The 18,805-nt window shown below is 40.3% G+C and overlaps 1 protein-coding gene across 1 annotated transcript in view; it reads right to left on the bottom strand.

Annotated features, from left to right (window-relative positions):
- The window catches only part of LOC124802832 (cohesin subunit SA-2-like), a 376,821-nt gene that overhangs the window by 97,935 nt on the left and 260,081 nt on the right, over positions 1-18,805 (bottom strand). Inside the window, exon 11 of the mRNA XM_047263844.1 lies at positions 5,888-6,036. Within this exon, the coding sequence (XP_047119800.1) occupies positions 5,888-6,036 (149 nt within the window). The remainder of the gene's footprint in view (positions 1-5,887; positions 6,037-18,805) is intronic.

The following is an 18,805-nucleotide window of genomic DNA, read 5'->3' on the forward strand; positions in this document are numbered from 1 at the left end:
ATTTATTGCATCAGTAATGTCAACATTTCCATACAACTTCATCAAAATTTATTTTGATTTTCAATCTGTATATAATTGACTCCAAGACTGTGCAGCCCCATCATAAGGAACCTGATGCGCCAAAAAAATCAAATGCCATCAGTACTATGAGCATTTAGAACATGAGGATGCCACAAGGCAGGCAGCGAAAGTGCCACATGACAATATCTGTCATCAGCAGTGTGGAACGTGTGGCACAAGTACTTTGGTTGATCTTCTTATGGAATCCTCCTGTTCTGGATGTTAGATTTTTGTAGCATGTTTGTTCCTAATGATGTCTTCAAAACAACTGTATAGGGTTCAAACATCAAAATTAACTGACACAGGTGCATGGAAATACTGATATTATTACTGCAATAAGTTTTAAGTATGTTTCACTTAGTCTGTTCCACACTGAGAAAATTTGTGTGCAGTTATGTCTCTTGGACTTCTATTTAACTGACTGTGTCACAAGTTGAATTTAAAATTTATTCATGGTGTAGTCACCTTCAATTTCTGAATATTTTTGTGGGCTAGAATGCTAAAATTTGGATTTTTAGAGAGCCCGTGTTAAATCTCCAAACTCTGAAACTCAAGGCTTTTAGAAATATAAACATGTTATTCCAAGTTCCTTCCTCCCTATGAGCATAGATAATACATCACACAACTTTCCTTTTTTTCTGAACCCAAAAATTACTAAAATGAGATTTCTTTTGTTCTTAGGCCATTAATTGTGAACTTCATACTATATGGACAATTGACAACTGAGGTAAATGGCTTGAATTTCAAGTCAGGGTGTTCTAACTAAACACTGTGTGTTTCGTTTAAGTGCACTCTATATTTTTGCTGGATGTTGTTACTGCACCACAAATGAACATTAGTGACACCATAAATGAGCATCAGTGACTTTCAGAATGAGCTCTTTATTTGGTAACACATGCTAAAAAGCCTTGAGGACAGGGAATGTTAGAAGAAATGGTGTAGTTTTCCCAGTTCTTAAAGCCCCCCTCCACCCCACTGATCCATGGACCTTACCATTGGTGGAGAGGCTTGCATGCTTCAGCAATATAGATATCTGTACCACAGGTGCAACCACAATGAAGGGATATCTGTTATATCTGTTGAGAGGCCAGTCAAACGTGTGGTTCCTGGAGAGGGGCAGCAGCCTTTTCAGTAGTTGCAGGGGCAACAGTCTGCGTGATTGACTGATCTGGCCTTGTAACATTAACTAAAACCGCCTTGTTGTGCTGGTACTGTGAACTGCTGAAAGCAAGAGGAAACTACAGCTGTAATTTTTCCTGAGGGCATGTAGCAATACTGTATGATTAAATGATGACAGTGACTTCTTAGGGAAAAATATTCCAGAGGTAAAATAGTCCCCCATTCAGATCTCCGGGTGGGGACTACTCAGGAGGACGTTGTTATCAGGAGAAAGAAAACCGGTGTTCCGCGGATCGGAGTGTAAAATGTCAGATCCCCTAATCGGGTAGGTAGGTTAGAAAATTTTAAAAGGGAAATGGATAGATGAAAGTTAGGTATAGTGGGAATTAGTGAAGTTCGGTGGCAGGAGGAACAAGATTTCTGGTCAGGTGAACACAGGTTTACAAACAGAAAATCAAATATGGGTAATGCAGGAGTAGGTTTAATAATGAATAAAAAAATAGGAACTTGGTAAGCTACTACGAACAGCATACTGAATGCATTATTGTAGCCATGATAGACAAGAAGTCCATTCCTACCACAGTAATACAAGTTTATATGCCTACTAGCTCCGCAGATGACAAAGAGATTGAAGAAATGTACAATGAGGTAAAAGAAATTATTCACATACTGAGTGGAGACAAAAATTTATAAGTCTTGGGGGACTCGAATTCGATAGCAGGAAAAGGAAGAGAAGGAAAAGTAGTGGGGGAATATGGAATGGGCATAAGGAATGAAAGAGGATGCCGCCTGGCAAAATTTTGCTTGTGAGCTGTGGACTAAAATTGAAGAAACTGCAGAAAGGTGGGAATTTAAGGAGATGGAACCTGGATAAACTTAAAGAACGAGAGGTTGTTGAGAGTTACAGAGAGAGCATTAGGGAACAATTGACAAATATGGGGGCACAAAATACAGTGGAAGAAGAATGGATAGCCCTCAGAGACGAAATAGTCAAGGCAGTCGAGGATCAAGTAGGTAAAAAGATGAGGGCTAGTAGAAATCCTTGGGTAACAGAAGAGACATTGAATTTAATTGATGAAATGAGAAAATACAAAATTGCAGTAAGTGAAGAAGGCAAAAAAGAATATAAACGTCTCAAAAATGAGATCAACAGGAAGTGCAAAATAGCTAAGTGGCGATGGCTAGAGGACAAATGTAAGGATGTAGAGGCATATACCACTAGGGGTAAAGCAGATACTGCCTAAAGGAAAATTAAAGAGACCTTTGAAGAAAAGAGAACAACCTGTATGAATATCAAGAGCTCAGATGGAAAACCAGTTCTAAGCAAAGAAGGTGAAATGGGAGATACGATATTGTGTGAAGAGTCTGACAGAGCACTGAAAGACTTAAGTCGAAACGAGGCCCCAGGAATAGACAAAATTCCATTAGAGCTACTGATAGCATTGGGGGAGCCAGCCATGACAAAACACTTCCATCTGGTGAGCAAGATATATGACAGGCAAAATCTCTTCACATTTCAAAAAGAATATAATAATTCCAATCCCAAAAAAAGCAGGTGTTGACAGGTGAGAAAATTACCGAAGTATCGGTTTAGTAAGTCATGGCTACTAAATACTAACACAAATCCTTTACAGATGAATGGAAAAACTGCTAGAAGCCGACCTCGAGAAAGAGCAGTTTGGATTCCATAGAAATGTTGGAATACATGAGGCAATACTGACCCAGCGACTTATCCTAGAACATAGTTTAAGGAAAGGCAAACCTATGTTTCTAGTATTTGTACACTTGAAGAAAGCTTTTGACAATCACTTTCAAATTCTGAAGGTGGCAGGGGTGAAATACAGGGAGCGAAAGGCTATTTACAATTTGTACACAAACCAGAAGGCAGTTATACGAGTTGAGGGGCATAAATGAGAAGCAGTGGTTGGGAAGGGAGTGAGACAGGGTTGTAGCCTACCCCCGATGTTATTCAATAAGTATATTGAGGACGCAGTAAAGGAAACAAAAGAAAAATTCAGAGTGGGTATTAAAATCCGTGGAGAAGAAATAAAAACTTTGAAGTTTGCCGATGACATTGTAAATCTGTCAGAGACAGCAAAGGACTTGGAAGAGCAGTTGAACGGAATGGACAGTGTCTTGAAAGGAGGATATAAGATGAACATCAACAAAAGCAAAATGAGGATAATGGAATGTAGTCGAATTAAGTCGGGTGATGCTGAGGGAATTAGATTAGGAAATGAGACACTTAAAGTAGTTTTGCTATTTGGGGAGCAAAATAACTGATGATGGTCAAAGTAGGGAGGATATAAAATGTAGACTGGCAATGGCAAGGAAAGCGTTTCTGAAGAAGAGAAATTTGTTAACATTGAGTATAGATTTAAATGTCAGGAAGTCGTTTCTGAAAGTATTTGTATGGAGTGTAGCCATGTATGGAAGTGAAACATGGACGATAAATAGATTGGACAGAAAGAGAATAGAAGCTTTCGAAATGTGGTGCTACAGAAGAATGCTGAAGATTAGATGGGTAGATCACATAAATAATGAGGAGGTATTGAAAAGAACTGGGGAGAAGAGGAGTTTGTGGCACAACTTGACAAGAAGAAGGGGCCGGTTGGTAGGACATGTTCTGAGGCATCACGGGATCACAAATTTAGCATTTGAGGTCAGCGTGGCGGGTAAAAATCGTAGAGGGCGACCAAGAGATGAATACACTAAACAGATTCAGAAGGATGTAGGTTGCAGTAAGTACAGGGAGATGTAGAAGCTTGCACAGGATAGAGTAGCATGGAGAGCTGCATCAAACCACTCTTTGGACTGAAGACCACAACAACAACAAAGCTCAAACAGTTGTGCTCTTTGACCCAAACTTCTTAACCAGCCATCTGCCTCTCTCCTCTCACAATCAGAAGTGAGAAAAAGACGCAGATTTATAGCTGCAAGTTCTCAAGATGCTTTGACCCACAATAAGTACGCGTACCTGTCAATATAAATGTTTAATTCTCCACAAAGTTTAGAAATATTTCTGTGCAAGTATTTACAGCATCACTGCTTTCACTTCACTGAAGAACATTTAAATTTATGAAGTATGTTACGTTACATAAATACTGATGTATAAAGTGCACTATTGTAATCTTAGATAAGCATGCTTAGAAATGACTTTCAGTGGTATACTTATAACCTGACTTGTCTAATGTCTTATGCATAGGTTGCTTTGTAGACAATAGGACCAATGAAAATAATACAAAACAATACAATCTGCCTTATTGGTATTGGTTAAAAACAGTCTTGGTTGCAATTTTAGTTTTTTTATATTTTCCAACGATGCATTTCGCCTTATTTGGGCATCTTCAGGTTACCTTTTCTAGATGGACGTGAGAGGCACCAAGATCTGCATAACGCATTCCTGTTCACAGGAGCGAGTAACAGAGTAAGATGGGGGCTCAGGTAGTAAGCATAATGCACCAAAGTGTCGTGTGCCAGCTGGTACATTAATCATCAAAACTCTGAGGTAGTTGGAAGGCCCCACCCACAATGCTCCAAATGTTCTGAATTGGGGAATGATCCGGCAACCTCACTCACCAACGTAGGGTTTGGCAAGCAGGAAGACAAACAGCAGAAATTCTCGTTGTGTGCATGTGGATATTATCTTGCTGAAATATGAGCCACGGATGACATGCCACAAAGGACAACAAAATGGGGTGGAGAGTATTGTCACTATACCATTGTGCTGTAAGGGTGCTGTGGATCATAATCAAAGGGGTCCTGATATATGGCACCACAGACCATCACTCACAGCTGGGCATTTGGAGAGCAACAGGCAGTTTAGTATCTCACAGCTGTCTGGGGCATCTTCAAACATGTATACGGCCTGGGTTCTCACTTACTGGAATAGAATTGTCGTCAGTGATGAGTCCCACTTCAAACTGAGCCCTAATGACCACAGAAGACATGCCTGGAGATGTCCCAGACAGTGGTGGTACACCAACCTGACCGTCACCCACCATACGGCCTGACAAACAGGAGTGATGGTGTTGGGTGCCACTTCTTTTCATAGCAGGACCACTTTGGTTGTCATTTGTAGCACCCTTACAGCACAGTGGTAGTATGTCACAATAACCTTCTACATACCATTCTGTTGTCATTCAAGGGCATCTTGGGTGTACATTTCTGCAAGACAACACCTGCTAGCACACAGTGAGAGTTTCTACTGCTTTTCTCCATGCTTTCCAAACCTCCGCTCGGCCAGCAAGATCTCCAGATCTCTCCCCAACTGAGAATGTTTTGAGCATTATGGGCAGGGTCCTGCAACCAGCTCGGGATTTTGACAATCTAACTTGCCAACTGGGCAGAATTTGGCATGATGTCCCTTGTGAGGTCATCCAACAATGCCATCAATATATGCTTGGATAAAAGCCAGAGGTGGACCAATGCATTACTGACTTACCCAATTTGTGAAGCTTTTTTTCTGGAGTAAATCATTCACAATTTTTCTGAAATTGCCATCATTAGTTGGTCTGCACGTGTAGATCACATCTACCAATTTCCATCCCATTCAGATAATTCCTTTAGGTATATTGGAAGTGTCAAATTCACTCAAGTTACAATTAAAAATAAAATCTCTCAACAGTGACTTAAATGACTAACATGAATTTACACTTCTATAATCAATAGACATAAGTTTAAGGGTAGTGTTTTATGATGACCATACCTGTGCATAGTGCTTGAATATGAATTCTGCAGAATCAATGGGTAATGTCCAGCAAGATATCAAACTCCAGTACCCTTTCAACATCCTTTTACGTTCGTCCAATGTAGTTTCACTTACTGATTCTTCTGATGGATCTGTGAAACGTGTGCCTGTGCAACAACAAAATTTAACTGAAAATAAGTTTATGGATGTGTATTTTCTTTTAACAAGCACATTGTAAAAATGTTTTAACATTATATCAAATAGCATTATCAAACAATCACCTGAAACCAACTGCTACATAAAGGTCTCCTTCAGACTTCTTCATGCAGTGACATCTTATATTAGATCCACCTCGGAACACTTCATGCTAGAGAAATGGCCCTTGGTACAGCAAGTTCCAAATGTTGGCCACTGCCCAGGTGTTGCTTTCATGTTGTATATATGATCTACAATGCTGATTATTGCTTCACTTAGGTAACTAAGAAGTTGTTTATTGTTGTTGTGCAACCTTCCATGTGAGATCACTGTTATAAACTCAATGAATACCATACAATGTATCATAAAAATGTAGCAGCCTGTCTGGTCAAAACTTTCACTTTCATGAATGGAAAAGAATTTGGTGGTTGCAGTGCCAGCATCAGAAAATGTTAACACAGGAATGGTAAAATGTGCTATGTGACAACTGCATGTGAAACACATCTAAGGAGCATTAAAGTATACAATGTTACACCATGATTATAATTTTCAGCAATTACTAATGGATAATGTACATTGCATATTTAACTTACAACACAAGTTTAATTTTAATGAAAGAAGAAGGTTATGCACAACATTCTTGCACAAAATGAATCTGTACGACTTGGCCTTGAAATTGCATGTGTTTGTGTCTTGGGAGAGGGAGGCATGTTGTATTCTTGTCCTGTATACAAGTAGCACTTCACAAATATCACAAAAGGGTATTGGTATGACCAGATGCTTGAAAAAAACCAAGGAGATGCTTGAAGAAACCCTGTTAACAAATTAGGCAATGTGACACAGCAATCAAACAAAGTGACTATATGGAGGCTGGTACAAAAACTTAGATATATAGGAAGTATGTACTTATGCAGTTTCACATGTTTTACACCTCCAGATCTAAAACAGAAAAACAATCTTAATCAGTCTGTTGATTCCTTCTGTAATTTTTCTGAAACTGATTGGTCCTGAAATGATGAAATGAATCCCAAGCATTTATCAGTTCTTTCGTATTTCTTCAGGATTTAGTATCTTGGTACCCCAATGCAGCCATTTATCAGTAACCTTATGAGGTACAGAATAAAAAAAAATTGACAACTGTTAAGAAGGTGGGAAGGGGGAGGGGAGGAGGGGGGGGGGGGAAGAAAAGAATAAATTAGACTTGTCTCCCAACATCTAAAACAGCAAATAAGGCAGCCTTCACATCAGAAGATGCTCCCACTGAGTGAACCAGGTATTAACATGGTGAATAATCTCTTACTATCACAAAGGTCTCTAGAATACAGTGTATGCAACACAAAATATGACATTTGTTCTGGTTTATGTGAAGACTGATCACCTTCAACTCAAAATAATTAAATTTACTAACTTAGTGTCACATCTTAGACGAGAATTATTAAGAGTATTTCATCAAAGTGACAAGTAAGTATCAAGTGAAATTTGCAAGATATCTCAGTACTATTCCCAGAAGTAAATGGACAATCACAGATTTGCCAAACATTTAGTACTATGCTGTGAATGGCATAAAGAACTCACTTATGTAGCAGATAATCTGCTTGAGTGGGTCAAAATGTTAGCACTGTTACAGGAACTCCAGAGGCCAGCCTTCAAACACATACTGTGATGCAGCCTTGAAAAGGCTAAAGAAAATCAAAGATATGGGCATTGAGTTTTACCCCTTTCCCGTAACAAGGGCGAGGGATTAAAATGTAGGTAAGAATAATGTTTATCTGCACCAATGGCAAGCTACATGCAAAAGTAAAAGCAGGATGATCATTCAGCTGGCAACTCCTGCAGCAATTGTCATTAACATTTTGGTTTTTCTTGTCTCAAGTACACTACAAATTGAAAATCCCATTCACTACAAGACTTTCACTTTTTTTGACATATGACATATTGTAGAAATTGTTTTCACCACGTATATACATACTCTGTAAAAAGTGCATGGTGGAGGGTGCTATCACATGTTAGGGATTCTTCCCATTCCAATTGCTTATGGAGTGCAGGAAGAATGACAACTTAGGTGCCTCTGAGCAAGCTAAAATTAATATATTTTTTCTCTACGATCCCTACAGGGGTGATGCATAGGATGCAGAAGAGTATCTCTAGATTTTTTTCATTTAAAAATGGTTTTCAAAATTTGTAATTAAGTTTTTGTGAGCTGTCTGTCTTCAAGAGTCAACAATTTAGGTTATTCAGCATTTGGATTGACACTCTCCTACGATCAAAGAAACCTGTGACGAACCATGATACACTTATTTGTGTAAGTTCATTATCTCCTGTTAGCCTTAACTAGTATAGAGTCCTACACGCTTCAGCAGTATTCTAAGCTGGGATGCACTATTGATTTGTTAGCACTCTTCTTTGTAGAATGACTGCATTTCCCCAGTATCATTTCAAAAAACCAAAGTCTGTCAGATGCTTTAACTACAACATGCATATACTGTCATTCCTCTTCATACCCCTACAAATGGTTACACCAAACACCAATTGTCAGTCACAGATATTTTAGTTTTGCAAAGTGTATTCTACATTTAACAAGCTGTCAATCTTCGCACCATTTTGAAATCTTACCCAGACATGACTGCATGTCTCTGCAGCTTTTTATTTATTTATTTATTTGATTATAGATAACTGCATCATACGCAGAAAGCGTGAGGTGGTTGTGAATGTTGTCTGTTAGGTCAATATTATGCAACACAAATAACAAAGATACCAACAGACTTGCCTTACACATGCTTGATGTTACGAGGCAAGGATGGCAGTATAACAGGCATAGTATTAGATCTATTCAAAGCATATGATACTGCTGACTGTAATTTTATACTGGAAAAGCTAGAATAATTGATAATAAGAGGAACTGCTAATGATAGGTTTTGGTCATATCTGAAACACAGAGTGCAAAGTGTAGAGGTAGCACAAGCTTCTAAAATGTTTAGTGAGACATTTGACAGGTCCTGAAAGTATTAACACAGGATACCATCAGGTTTGCAGATGATCCGATGATTTGGGGGAATAAGGAGAAGGAAGTACAAGAGCAGTTCGACGAATAGGAATGAACAGCACTAGAATATGGGATGAAATTTAGTATAAGTAAGAGTGAGATGATTATCACAACAAGAACGAAGGAGAGAAGAACAAATGGAATAACAACTGGTGTGGAATGATTGAGGAGAGTTGAGTTTCAAGTACCTAGGAAGCCTGATACAGGAAGATGGAAAAAAACAACAGAGAAATAAACGAACAGGGGAGAAAAGCAGAAGCATTTCGGTAGAGTGTCAGAAGTCTGATATGGAGCAAGGATGTACCCCAAATCAGTAAAAAGGTTATATACTATGTCCCGATACTGACATATGCATCCAAAGCCTTGGTTATGAAAGGAAGAGAGAAAAGCAAAGTACAAAAAAAGTGAGATGAAATTCTTGAGGAACAGTACTGGAGTGAAAAAGGTAGACACGTTAAGAAATGAGAGTTAATGAAGGTGGAACCATTACAGGAGGTGATAGAGAAAACACAGCTGAGATGGCATGGGCATGTTAACCGAATGGAGGAGAAGAAGATACTCAGGAGGATACACAAGTTGAAACTGGAAGGAAAGAGACCAAGAGGAAGACTGAGAGACAGGTTGCTGAAAGGAGTGGAGGAATGCACCCAGAAGAAAGGAGAAGATGGGACCAAAATGAAGACCGAGAGATGGTGGCAAGACAGAAGACAATGGAGAGGCTTATGTTCCAAACAGGCCCGGCCAGAGGGTGGAAACTGTCCAAGAAGAAGATGATGATGACCCTCAGGGTAGCACCTTAAAACCAAAACAGACTCTCTAGACAATCTTAGAGTGTGGATCTTTTTTCTACATCTGCATTGTAATTGCAGATAAAACATAAGAGTTCTTAGCAGACAAAGTAAATGAAACCCTACAGGATGTTCATAATTCGTCATTATGCACAAACCCTAAAATGAATTTTAATCTCTTACGTTACCTGTTTCACAATTTAGGAGGAGGAGATTAGTGTATAATGTTCTGCCGGCAACAAGGTCATTAGAGACAGAGCACAAGCTCAGGTTAGGGAAGGATGGGGGAAAGAAATTGGCTATGCTCTTTTAGAGGAACCATCCCAGCATTTGCATGAAGTGATTTAAGGAAAGCACGAAAACCCAAATCTGGATGGCCGAATGCATGTTTGAACTGTCTTCCTCCCAGAGGCGAGACCAGTGTGCTAACCATTGTGCCACCTTGCTCAGTTCCACAGTTTCTGTGATGTCTTTGATGTATATATTAGACAGATATAACAAATAAAGAACACAGCCCATGACTACCTTACTTCTTCCTGATTTTAGGCTTGTGTTCAATTCTATTTATAATAATTTCAGTGTTCTGATGATTGGTGTACAATAATAAATTATTCTTCTGACCATCCAGGTAATTTACATTATTTTTCACCAGTATAGTAATATTTCACAAGCTTCATCGTCAGCTTTCTACCCTATTACTCCATCAAACAGCTATCACAGCTCAGAATACATCAGATTTGTTACAGCACAGAACTGCAAAATGTCAAATTTTTCATACATATTTTCAACATCCCAACTTAGCTCAGCATTAACATGACAGTAAAACTGGGAAAGCTAGATCCATTCTGAACTCTAAAGTCATTCATAGAGGAGTGAAATTATTCATAAGATCATGATTAATTTCCCCCATCTTATACTATAAAATTTGTTCAGTGAGGAAATAAGAGAACAATAGGTGAAGTACTTTGACAAAAATAAATGTAACATAGTTTTCTATGAATGACAACATAATAAATTAGATTCAGGAAAGTAATAAATACTAAAAAGGAAGCACAAGAAGAAATTAAGAAAGCTACAAGTTCATGAAAAGTACAATCCCAAAAACTGTAGAGGGCCATCGGACCAGTGGATGAATGATATCTGTAGGGATATAGGAACAGACATAAAAATCGCATGAGTGATAAAGTGTACAGAAAGATTAAGAAATTACAATTCAAGTCAAGGACAAGATCAGCTGTTATAAAAAATAAACAAGCAGCATATTACTCAATGCAGTAATTAGTCAGGCTCCAACGCTTGGAAACAGTGACCATGTGTGTGTGTGAGCTGTGTGAATGTGTGTGTTTTCTATTTCAGAAGAAGGACTTTGTCCAAATGCTTAACAGTTTAGCAGTCTTCCTCACTGTGCCTGTCTGCTACTCAGTGCCTCCTCTAAATGTTGAGTACCAATCTGTCCTTTCCGTATTGTTGTTGAACGCAAATGAAATATCCCCAGATGGAAGAGTTTTACAAAGTGACAGACATCACATACATTTAAGAAAGAGAAGAAAGACTGGCAGATGAAGCAGGCCCTGAAATTACGAAAACAGAATTTGAAGCAGCACTGAAAGAAATCAGATCAATGGCAGTTTTATGTCCAGAGGCACTACCTGATGAGCTCTTGTACAATTGTGGGGGAAAAAAATGAAAGTTGAACATTTCAACATTATAAACAGTTGTTATGATTAAGGTTCTCTTCCAGGTAGTTCTGCAGAAGACAATAGTCATTCATGAAGGAGATAGAACAAATTTCTCAAATTACAGAACAATAAGCCTCATTTTGCATGCAGTTATACTCACATAAAGAATAAAATAAACAAAGAGTAAAATGTAGAATGAAACTTGAATCTGAGGAAGATAGTTTCATTTTACACAAAAAAGTAGGGAACAGAGAAACAATCATCATACTCAGTAGCTTACTAGAGACAAAGTTAAATGTAAACAGGGACATTCACATAGCCTTTTGGTCTTTTGACAGTACTAGCAGGAAGAAAGTCTTCAGTGCACTGAAAGATACAGATTCAGATTGTAAAGATGGAAGAACAATATTAAACATATACTAAAACAATGTGTGAAATGTAGATTAAAGGAGAACAACAGAAGGCATAAGATAAAGGTGTTCATTACCCCATTACTTGTTTAACATTTTCATCAAAAAAGCTGCAAGGCTCTTCAAAGGAAAAGCTTCTTGAGTTAAGACTAATGCAATTTCTATTTATTGCATTGGATTTGTTGAGACATTGCCTTAATAGCTAATAGTGAGAAACATAAGAACAAAAAACTTCCTAAATTCTCAGCACTAATAAAAAAGTTTACAACAATTGTTAAAAACCAAGAATTATAAGAGTGCACAAATCAAAAGTGAGTAGGACACCTCACATCCACATGTGGATGTCCTTTTTCATGTATCTGATTATATATGTTAAATTGGTTGCCTCATGATCATCTACATGTGGCTATTACTGTAATAACCTGACACGTTCTACATCCTAGCGATACATTTGTGTCAAGGATCCACGGAACTCGAAAATAAATAAATAAGTAAACATCCAAACTGAAATAAATAATATTGAAAATATTGATCAATTTTATTATTTAGGCACCATAATTACAGAAAGCAACATATGCACCATGAAAAGCATGAAAAAACTGCAACAACTAAACATTCTTCAACGAACAAAGACAATTGTTAGAGAACAAATTGTTTAGTATAGAAAAGAAGAAAACAATCTGTCAAAGGCATTCAACAGGAGTGCAGTCCTACATACCTATTAAAAGCTGTACACTGCTGAAAGCAACAATGAAACCTTGTAGGGGGGGAAAAGAGAGGGGGAAAAAACTTTTCTCATTTATCAAGACAAAACAAGTTTTTAACAGACACGTTGGAAGGAAATATTTTGGTAAAGAAAACCACAAGGAGGCCAAGAAAAAAATAGTTGAAGCTCTGTTGGAAGTAATGAAGTACAAAAATAATCAATAAATGGACAGTGCAGAGTAGGGAAGAATGGTTGCAGCGATGTGGCATAGACGACGGTGACCAGGAGAACACTTTACGGATTCCACAGCTTAATCCTTTACCTTTGCCGGTGTCTTGTTTTAGGCAGCTATCTATGGCTGAGTTTTCCTTGTGCCTGCTGAATATTTATCGAGCACTGGTAATCACAACTCTCTCTGTCACTCCGAGTTTTGACCTTAAAAGTTATTTGTACACTTGACTTTCCAGACTTCCATGTTTCTCTGCAGATGAATTACTGCAGTGACAAACACAAAACTAATTCAGTAAATTCTGTGAGCTCCTTCACTAGAGGCATATTCATAATAACAACTAACTGTGGCTCAATGGCCTGCTGCAAAACTTTTTATCAGACACCACTCTGACCACTTGTGTGTCTCACTAGAGACAGACGAACCACTATTATTGATATTTTGTCAAATTAGTGCCCTGTAGAGAGCATGAGCATTTTAGTTGCACTCTCTTGGTGCGTACTACTTCATATGAGCACAACAGACTGTCAAAATGGTCAACTGCTGCAATTCTCAGACAGGTAATGTCTTGGATTTTATTGTGTTTACAGAAGCAACAAAAGAAAATTGTGTTCTATAATTTGGGAATATAGAAGCAATAATTCTGATGAACTATTTGTATTAGGAGCATGTTATATTTTGACAACTGACATTTTTTTCTGGCTTCACAACTATGGAACAACTGCATGACCATGTAACTTGTTTGAACAGGCAGAACTTGCCTGGATTTCAATAGATACTGAAAACATGATGAATCCTGCATATGTCTGCCAATACAATTCTTATCTTCAAATGGAGTGACAGAAGAGAAGTGTGGATGTTACTCACCTGTAACATGACACACATGCAGAGAACTCCTACAGGAAAACTGATGAGAAAAGAAGAAAAACATGATGTTCCTCTGTAAATTACAATCTACAAAGATAATTTCTCCACGAATGTTGTCTCTATATTCCCGAAATATAGAAAAAAATTCTCTGTTGTTACATTTGTACACACAATAAAATACAAGACATTACCTGCCTGACAGTGTCACACTATATATGTTTTTATCCAAAACCAACTTTGTTTGGGTGGAATAAATTGTTTAAAAGATTGATAGCATGCTTCTGGATGTTCTACTCAGTTGTTGTTTCCATTTTATGCACAATATTTCTATGAACAACCCAGCCACCTTCTGCAGGTGCTGCGACTTTTGCTGTTATGTCTACTTACAGCCTGGACTGCAACCAGACTATTGATCAATTACACTGAGCAAACCTGAGTGAAGCTTACACGATAATTGTCTTTTGAGTGATAAGGGGTTATGTCCACACCAAGATTTTGCTATAAATATAATTCACCACTGAAAATGGTTAGATTGTCTACAGTATTCCTAATATTGTAATAGTCTTCCTCCTTAATACAGGCAGTGTTTACAAGCTGTGACACAGTCACAAATAAAGACAGTGATGTAGGAAGATGAGAACGCCAGTACAAACAGTTTCAAAGAATAATGCAAGGAATACACTGAACTTTTATCACACCGAGGGAAGCTCAAGTGCCACTGATGAAATACAAGCTGATGCAGCACGATTCAGTTATTGCGAAGTAACAAATCATATCTCCTGTGTGCTTACCATTAACGGCAGCCTCCTCTGACCATCGAAGACAAATAGCTCTCTTTAATAATAAGTAAACAATCTGAAGATGGTTATTATGGACTGAAAGCATCAGAATGGTAACAATTTCCTTGTCACCATTGACATTAATTAAAGAAAGAAATACTTGCCAATTTTTCACAGAAGTAAAGTATTCTCAATGTTAACACAAAATTCAGCATCCAGGTAGTACAGAGTCAGAAAGCATGTCTAAAGCATTGGAGAAATGACAGGATGGCACACTTTAACAGTTGTACTGTACTTGAGGGATGGCAAAGCAACCCCAGCTGTCAAATGCTTAATCAGAATACTGATATTTAAAGTAGGCTTCAGCTGAAATGTTGTAAAGAGCAACAAGTTCTCCATGCTTCTGTCAAACAGCATTTCTGTGCATAAATGCTTTGTGGTGAAATGTTTTATTTATAGATCTGCTGTCACTGGGCCCGTAGTTATTTCATAAATTACTGAAGTTAACGACATTCAGTTAAGGAAAGTTATTAGTCTCACCTGGAAAAAAGAAGAGCTTTGTGGCTCTCTGCAGTTTTTGTCAACTGTCAGAGCACTGAAGATATTATTACCATGTCATGAGCAGGCCATATATTAAAATTACATTCTCTGACTGAAATACATTTGGACATAAATAACTCTCTTATTTTCTGTTGAGATCTATCTAGCTTAGCCAACTATGGCAAAGGGAGAATATTCAACACATTAGTATCTTGGAAATATGCCCATTTTTTGAAGCAAATGTTGCTTTATTTGTCAACAGCAGAAACAGCCAGGAAATTTACATAACTCCTATACCTCTTAGGCTATTACTAGACTTTTACTTTGGAACCGAAAAGTAATTTAAGAGTGAGAGCAAGCGAGGGGATAGGACTGAGTGAGGCAGGGGAGGGTGGTGGAGCAGAGAGGGGGAGAAGAGGGGAGTAATGAGACAGGGAGGGGTGTGGGTGGAGACAGGGAGGGGTGTGGGTGGACAGAGGGAGGAGTGTGGGTGGAGAGAGGGAGGGGGATGTGGAGAGGGAGGGGTGTGAGAGGAAGGGGTTTGGGGGGTGTGAGGGAGGGGTTTGTGGGGGGGGGGGTGAAGGGAAGGGTTTGGGGGAGTGAGAGGGAGGGGTGTGGGGGGGTGAGAGGGAGGGGTCTGGGGGTGAGAGGGAGGGGTCTGGGGGTGACAGGGAGGGGTCTGGGGGGTGAGAGGGAGGGGACTGGGGGTGACAGGGAGGGGTCTGGGGGGTGAGAGGGAGGGGACTGGGGGGTGACAGGGAGGGGTCTGGGGGGTGAGAGGGAGGGGACTGGGGGGTGAGAGGGAGGGGACTGAAGGGGTGAGAGGGAGGGGTCTGAGGGGTGAGAGGGAGGGGTCTGGGGGGTGAGAGGGAGAGGTGTGGGGGGTGAGAGGGAGGGGTGTGGGGGGTGAGAGGGGGGGCTGGGGGGTTAGAGGAAGGGGTTTGGGGGGTGAGAGGGAGGGGTTTGGGGGGCGAGAGGGAGGGGTTTGGGGGGGTGAGAGGGAGGGGTCGGGGGGTGAGAGAGAGGGGTTCAGGGGGGGGGTGAGAGAGAGGGGTTCAGGGGGGGGGTGAGAGGGAGGGGTTCGGGGGGTGAGAGGGAGGGGTTCGGGGGGTGAGAGGGAGGGATTTGGGGGTGAGAGGGAGGGGTTTGGGGGGGTGAGAGGGAGGTGTGTGAGTGGTGAGAGGGACAGGTGTGGGGGTGAGAAGGAGGGTGTGGTGTGGAGAGAGGGAGGAGAGAAGGAGGGTGTGGGGTGAAGAGAGGGGGGAGAGAAGGAGGTTGAGGAGTGGGTAAAGGGAGGGGTGTGACATAGAGAGGGGGGGTGTGACATAGAGAGGGAGGGGGTGGTGCAGAGGAGGAGAGAGAGTATGAGGTAGAGAGGGAGGGTGTGGAGCAGAGGAGGAGAGAGTGTGAGGTAGAGAGGGAGGGGGTGGGGCAGAGGAAGAGAGAGAGTGTGAGGTAGAGAGGGAGGGGGTGGGGCAGAGGAAGAGAGAGAGTGTGAGGGAGAGAGGAAGGGGTGGGAGCAAAGCAAGGGGAGGGAGAGGTGAGAGGAGAGGTGAGAGGGGAGGGAGAGAGAAGGAAATGGAAAGGGAGAAGGAGAGGGGAATGAGAACGAGAGGGGAAAGGGAAGGAGAGCATATGGGAGAGGGGAATCAAGTATAGGAGGAAGAGGGGGAGTGGGAGGAGGAGGGGAGACGGGGATTAAGAAGGGGAGGGCTACGGGAGTGGAGAATGAAGTGCTCAAGAGATTCAGAGATATGATTAACAGACTGATTAAATCATTTTTCTATGTAACATCTGGAGTCGTAAAACAAAAGAATAAGTGTGCATTCCTGCAATTTGGTTTCAGTATCAACCCTTATATTTTCAGTTTTTTGTGAACATAAAACTGGACTGACTGGGGTCTGACATTTAGTAACATATTGTTTATCCACCTGGTTGAACATATACCGTCATATACATCTACTTGAACATATATACTCCATGAGTCACTGAACAGTGTATAGGAGAGATGAAGAGGCTTGCACAGGATAGAGTAACGAGCTGCACCAAATCAGTCTTTGGACTGAAGACCATGATAACAACTGCAGAATATAATCTGTACCAATATTGGCTATGTTCTGTCCTATCCAATTTGCATACTGAGGGAGGAAAAAATGACTGTCTGTATGTCACAGTATAGTCCCCTAATCTCAATTATCTTATACCTATGAGAGATACACCATTGTGGCAGCTGAACTGTCACATGGACTTCTTCAAAGACAGACCCTACATTTACCCAACATGTTTTAGCAAGTGCAATGTCATCTTTCTTCCACAAACTGCCACTTAAGTTCCCCAAGCACTCTGTTGCACTTTAAAAGTGCTATACTTACCTGCTATGTTTCCTAGAATGCTGCCATCTATAGTCCGAATGAAATTACTTCATAGTTGACAACTGTCACTTGCCACTACAATGTTGCCACATCCGCTGTCAGCAGTTGCTTCATTATACACAACACACAAAGATGGCAGTTCATTTGACAAATGTTGTTAATGTGTTAACAGAAGATCCCCCCCCCCCCCAAAAAAGTCCCCCTCCACAACCACCTTGCTAGTGTAATGTCAGTTATGACGATATGAATGCAAGGATAATGTAACACCCAACCTCAAGTGAAGAAAAATCTCTGACCCGACTAGGAATCGACCATGGGACCCTTTGTTTAGCAGTCCACGAAGCATATCATGCAGCTAACAAGGCAGATCGGAACCACGTTGGAAGTGGCAGCTGTAAGGTATGACGGAAATGGGAGGTGCCCTGCTGACATCTGATTTTATGTGACCAATGACTGAACTGCTGCAGATGACACATTTGTTTGATAAATTGGTATTTAAATTAAAAACTAAAACCAAGTAACCATTTTTATAATTAATGATTTTGGCATAAAGTAAATATAAGTTCAAATATTTCTGATAACATTGAATTAGCGGAAAAATTGACTCAACAAATAAATGTGGAAAAACAATAAATAACTTTGTTTGGTATATTTTGGTAAAATTAGCACAGGTAAAGCATCAGTTTTTAGGCAACATTAAACAGTGGTTTCAGTCTCAACTACAGATAATCTTCGGTAAATTTGAACTGACAGAGTTCACAAAAGAAATATTTATCATGAAACGGGTGTGCATAAAATTAAATGTTCTGACCATGATGCCTCTGCCGTGGGGCAGACACGAAGAAGACTTGAAGTTAAGTTTGGTGAACATGTGGACAGAGGAGATGTTAAAATTTCAACAGTCTCTGGCAGCTGACACCACATTATGAGTAGCAGCAGCAGTGCATGATGGGAGAGGCAATTGGGTGGGGGTAAGGAGGGGGGAGGGATAGCACAGTAGGGGTGGGGGATGATGAAGTGCTGCTGGGGAGTGTGCAGGGATGAAGTGAGTGAGGGTAGGCAGCGCAGCTAGGTGCAGTAGGGGGGTCAGATGGAGGACAGTGGAAAAGGGTGGAGGGGGGGGGGGGGGTAGTGGAAAAGGAGAGAATCAAAAGGTGCATTGGTGGAACTGAGGACTGTGTAATGGTGAAATTGGAACAGGGAAGGGGCTGATGGGAGAGAGGACAATGAATAACTAAGGTAGAGGCCAGGGGACTTATTGGAACGTAGGATATATTGCAGGGAGAGTTCCACTTGCGCAATTCAGAAATGCTGGTGTTGGTGGGAAG

The sequence above is a fragment of the Schistocerca piceifrons genome, chromosome 6 (assembly GCF_021461385.2).
Source record: "Schistocerca piceifrons isolate TAMUIC-IGC-003096 chromosome 6, iqSchPice1.1, whole genome shotgun sequence".
In the NCBI taxonomy this organism is placed as follows: domain Eukaryota; kingdom Metazoa; phylum Arthropoda; class Insecta; order Orthoptera; family Acrididae; genus Schistocerca; species Schistocerca piceifrons.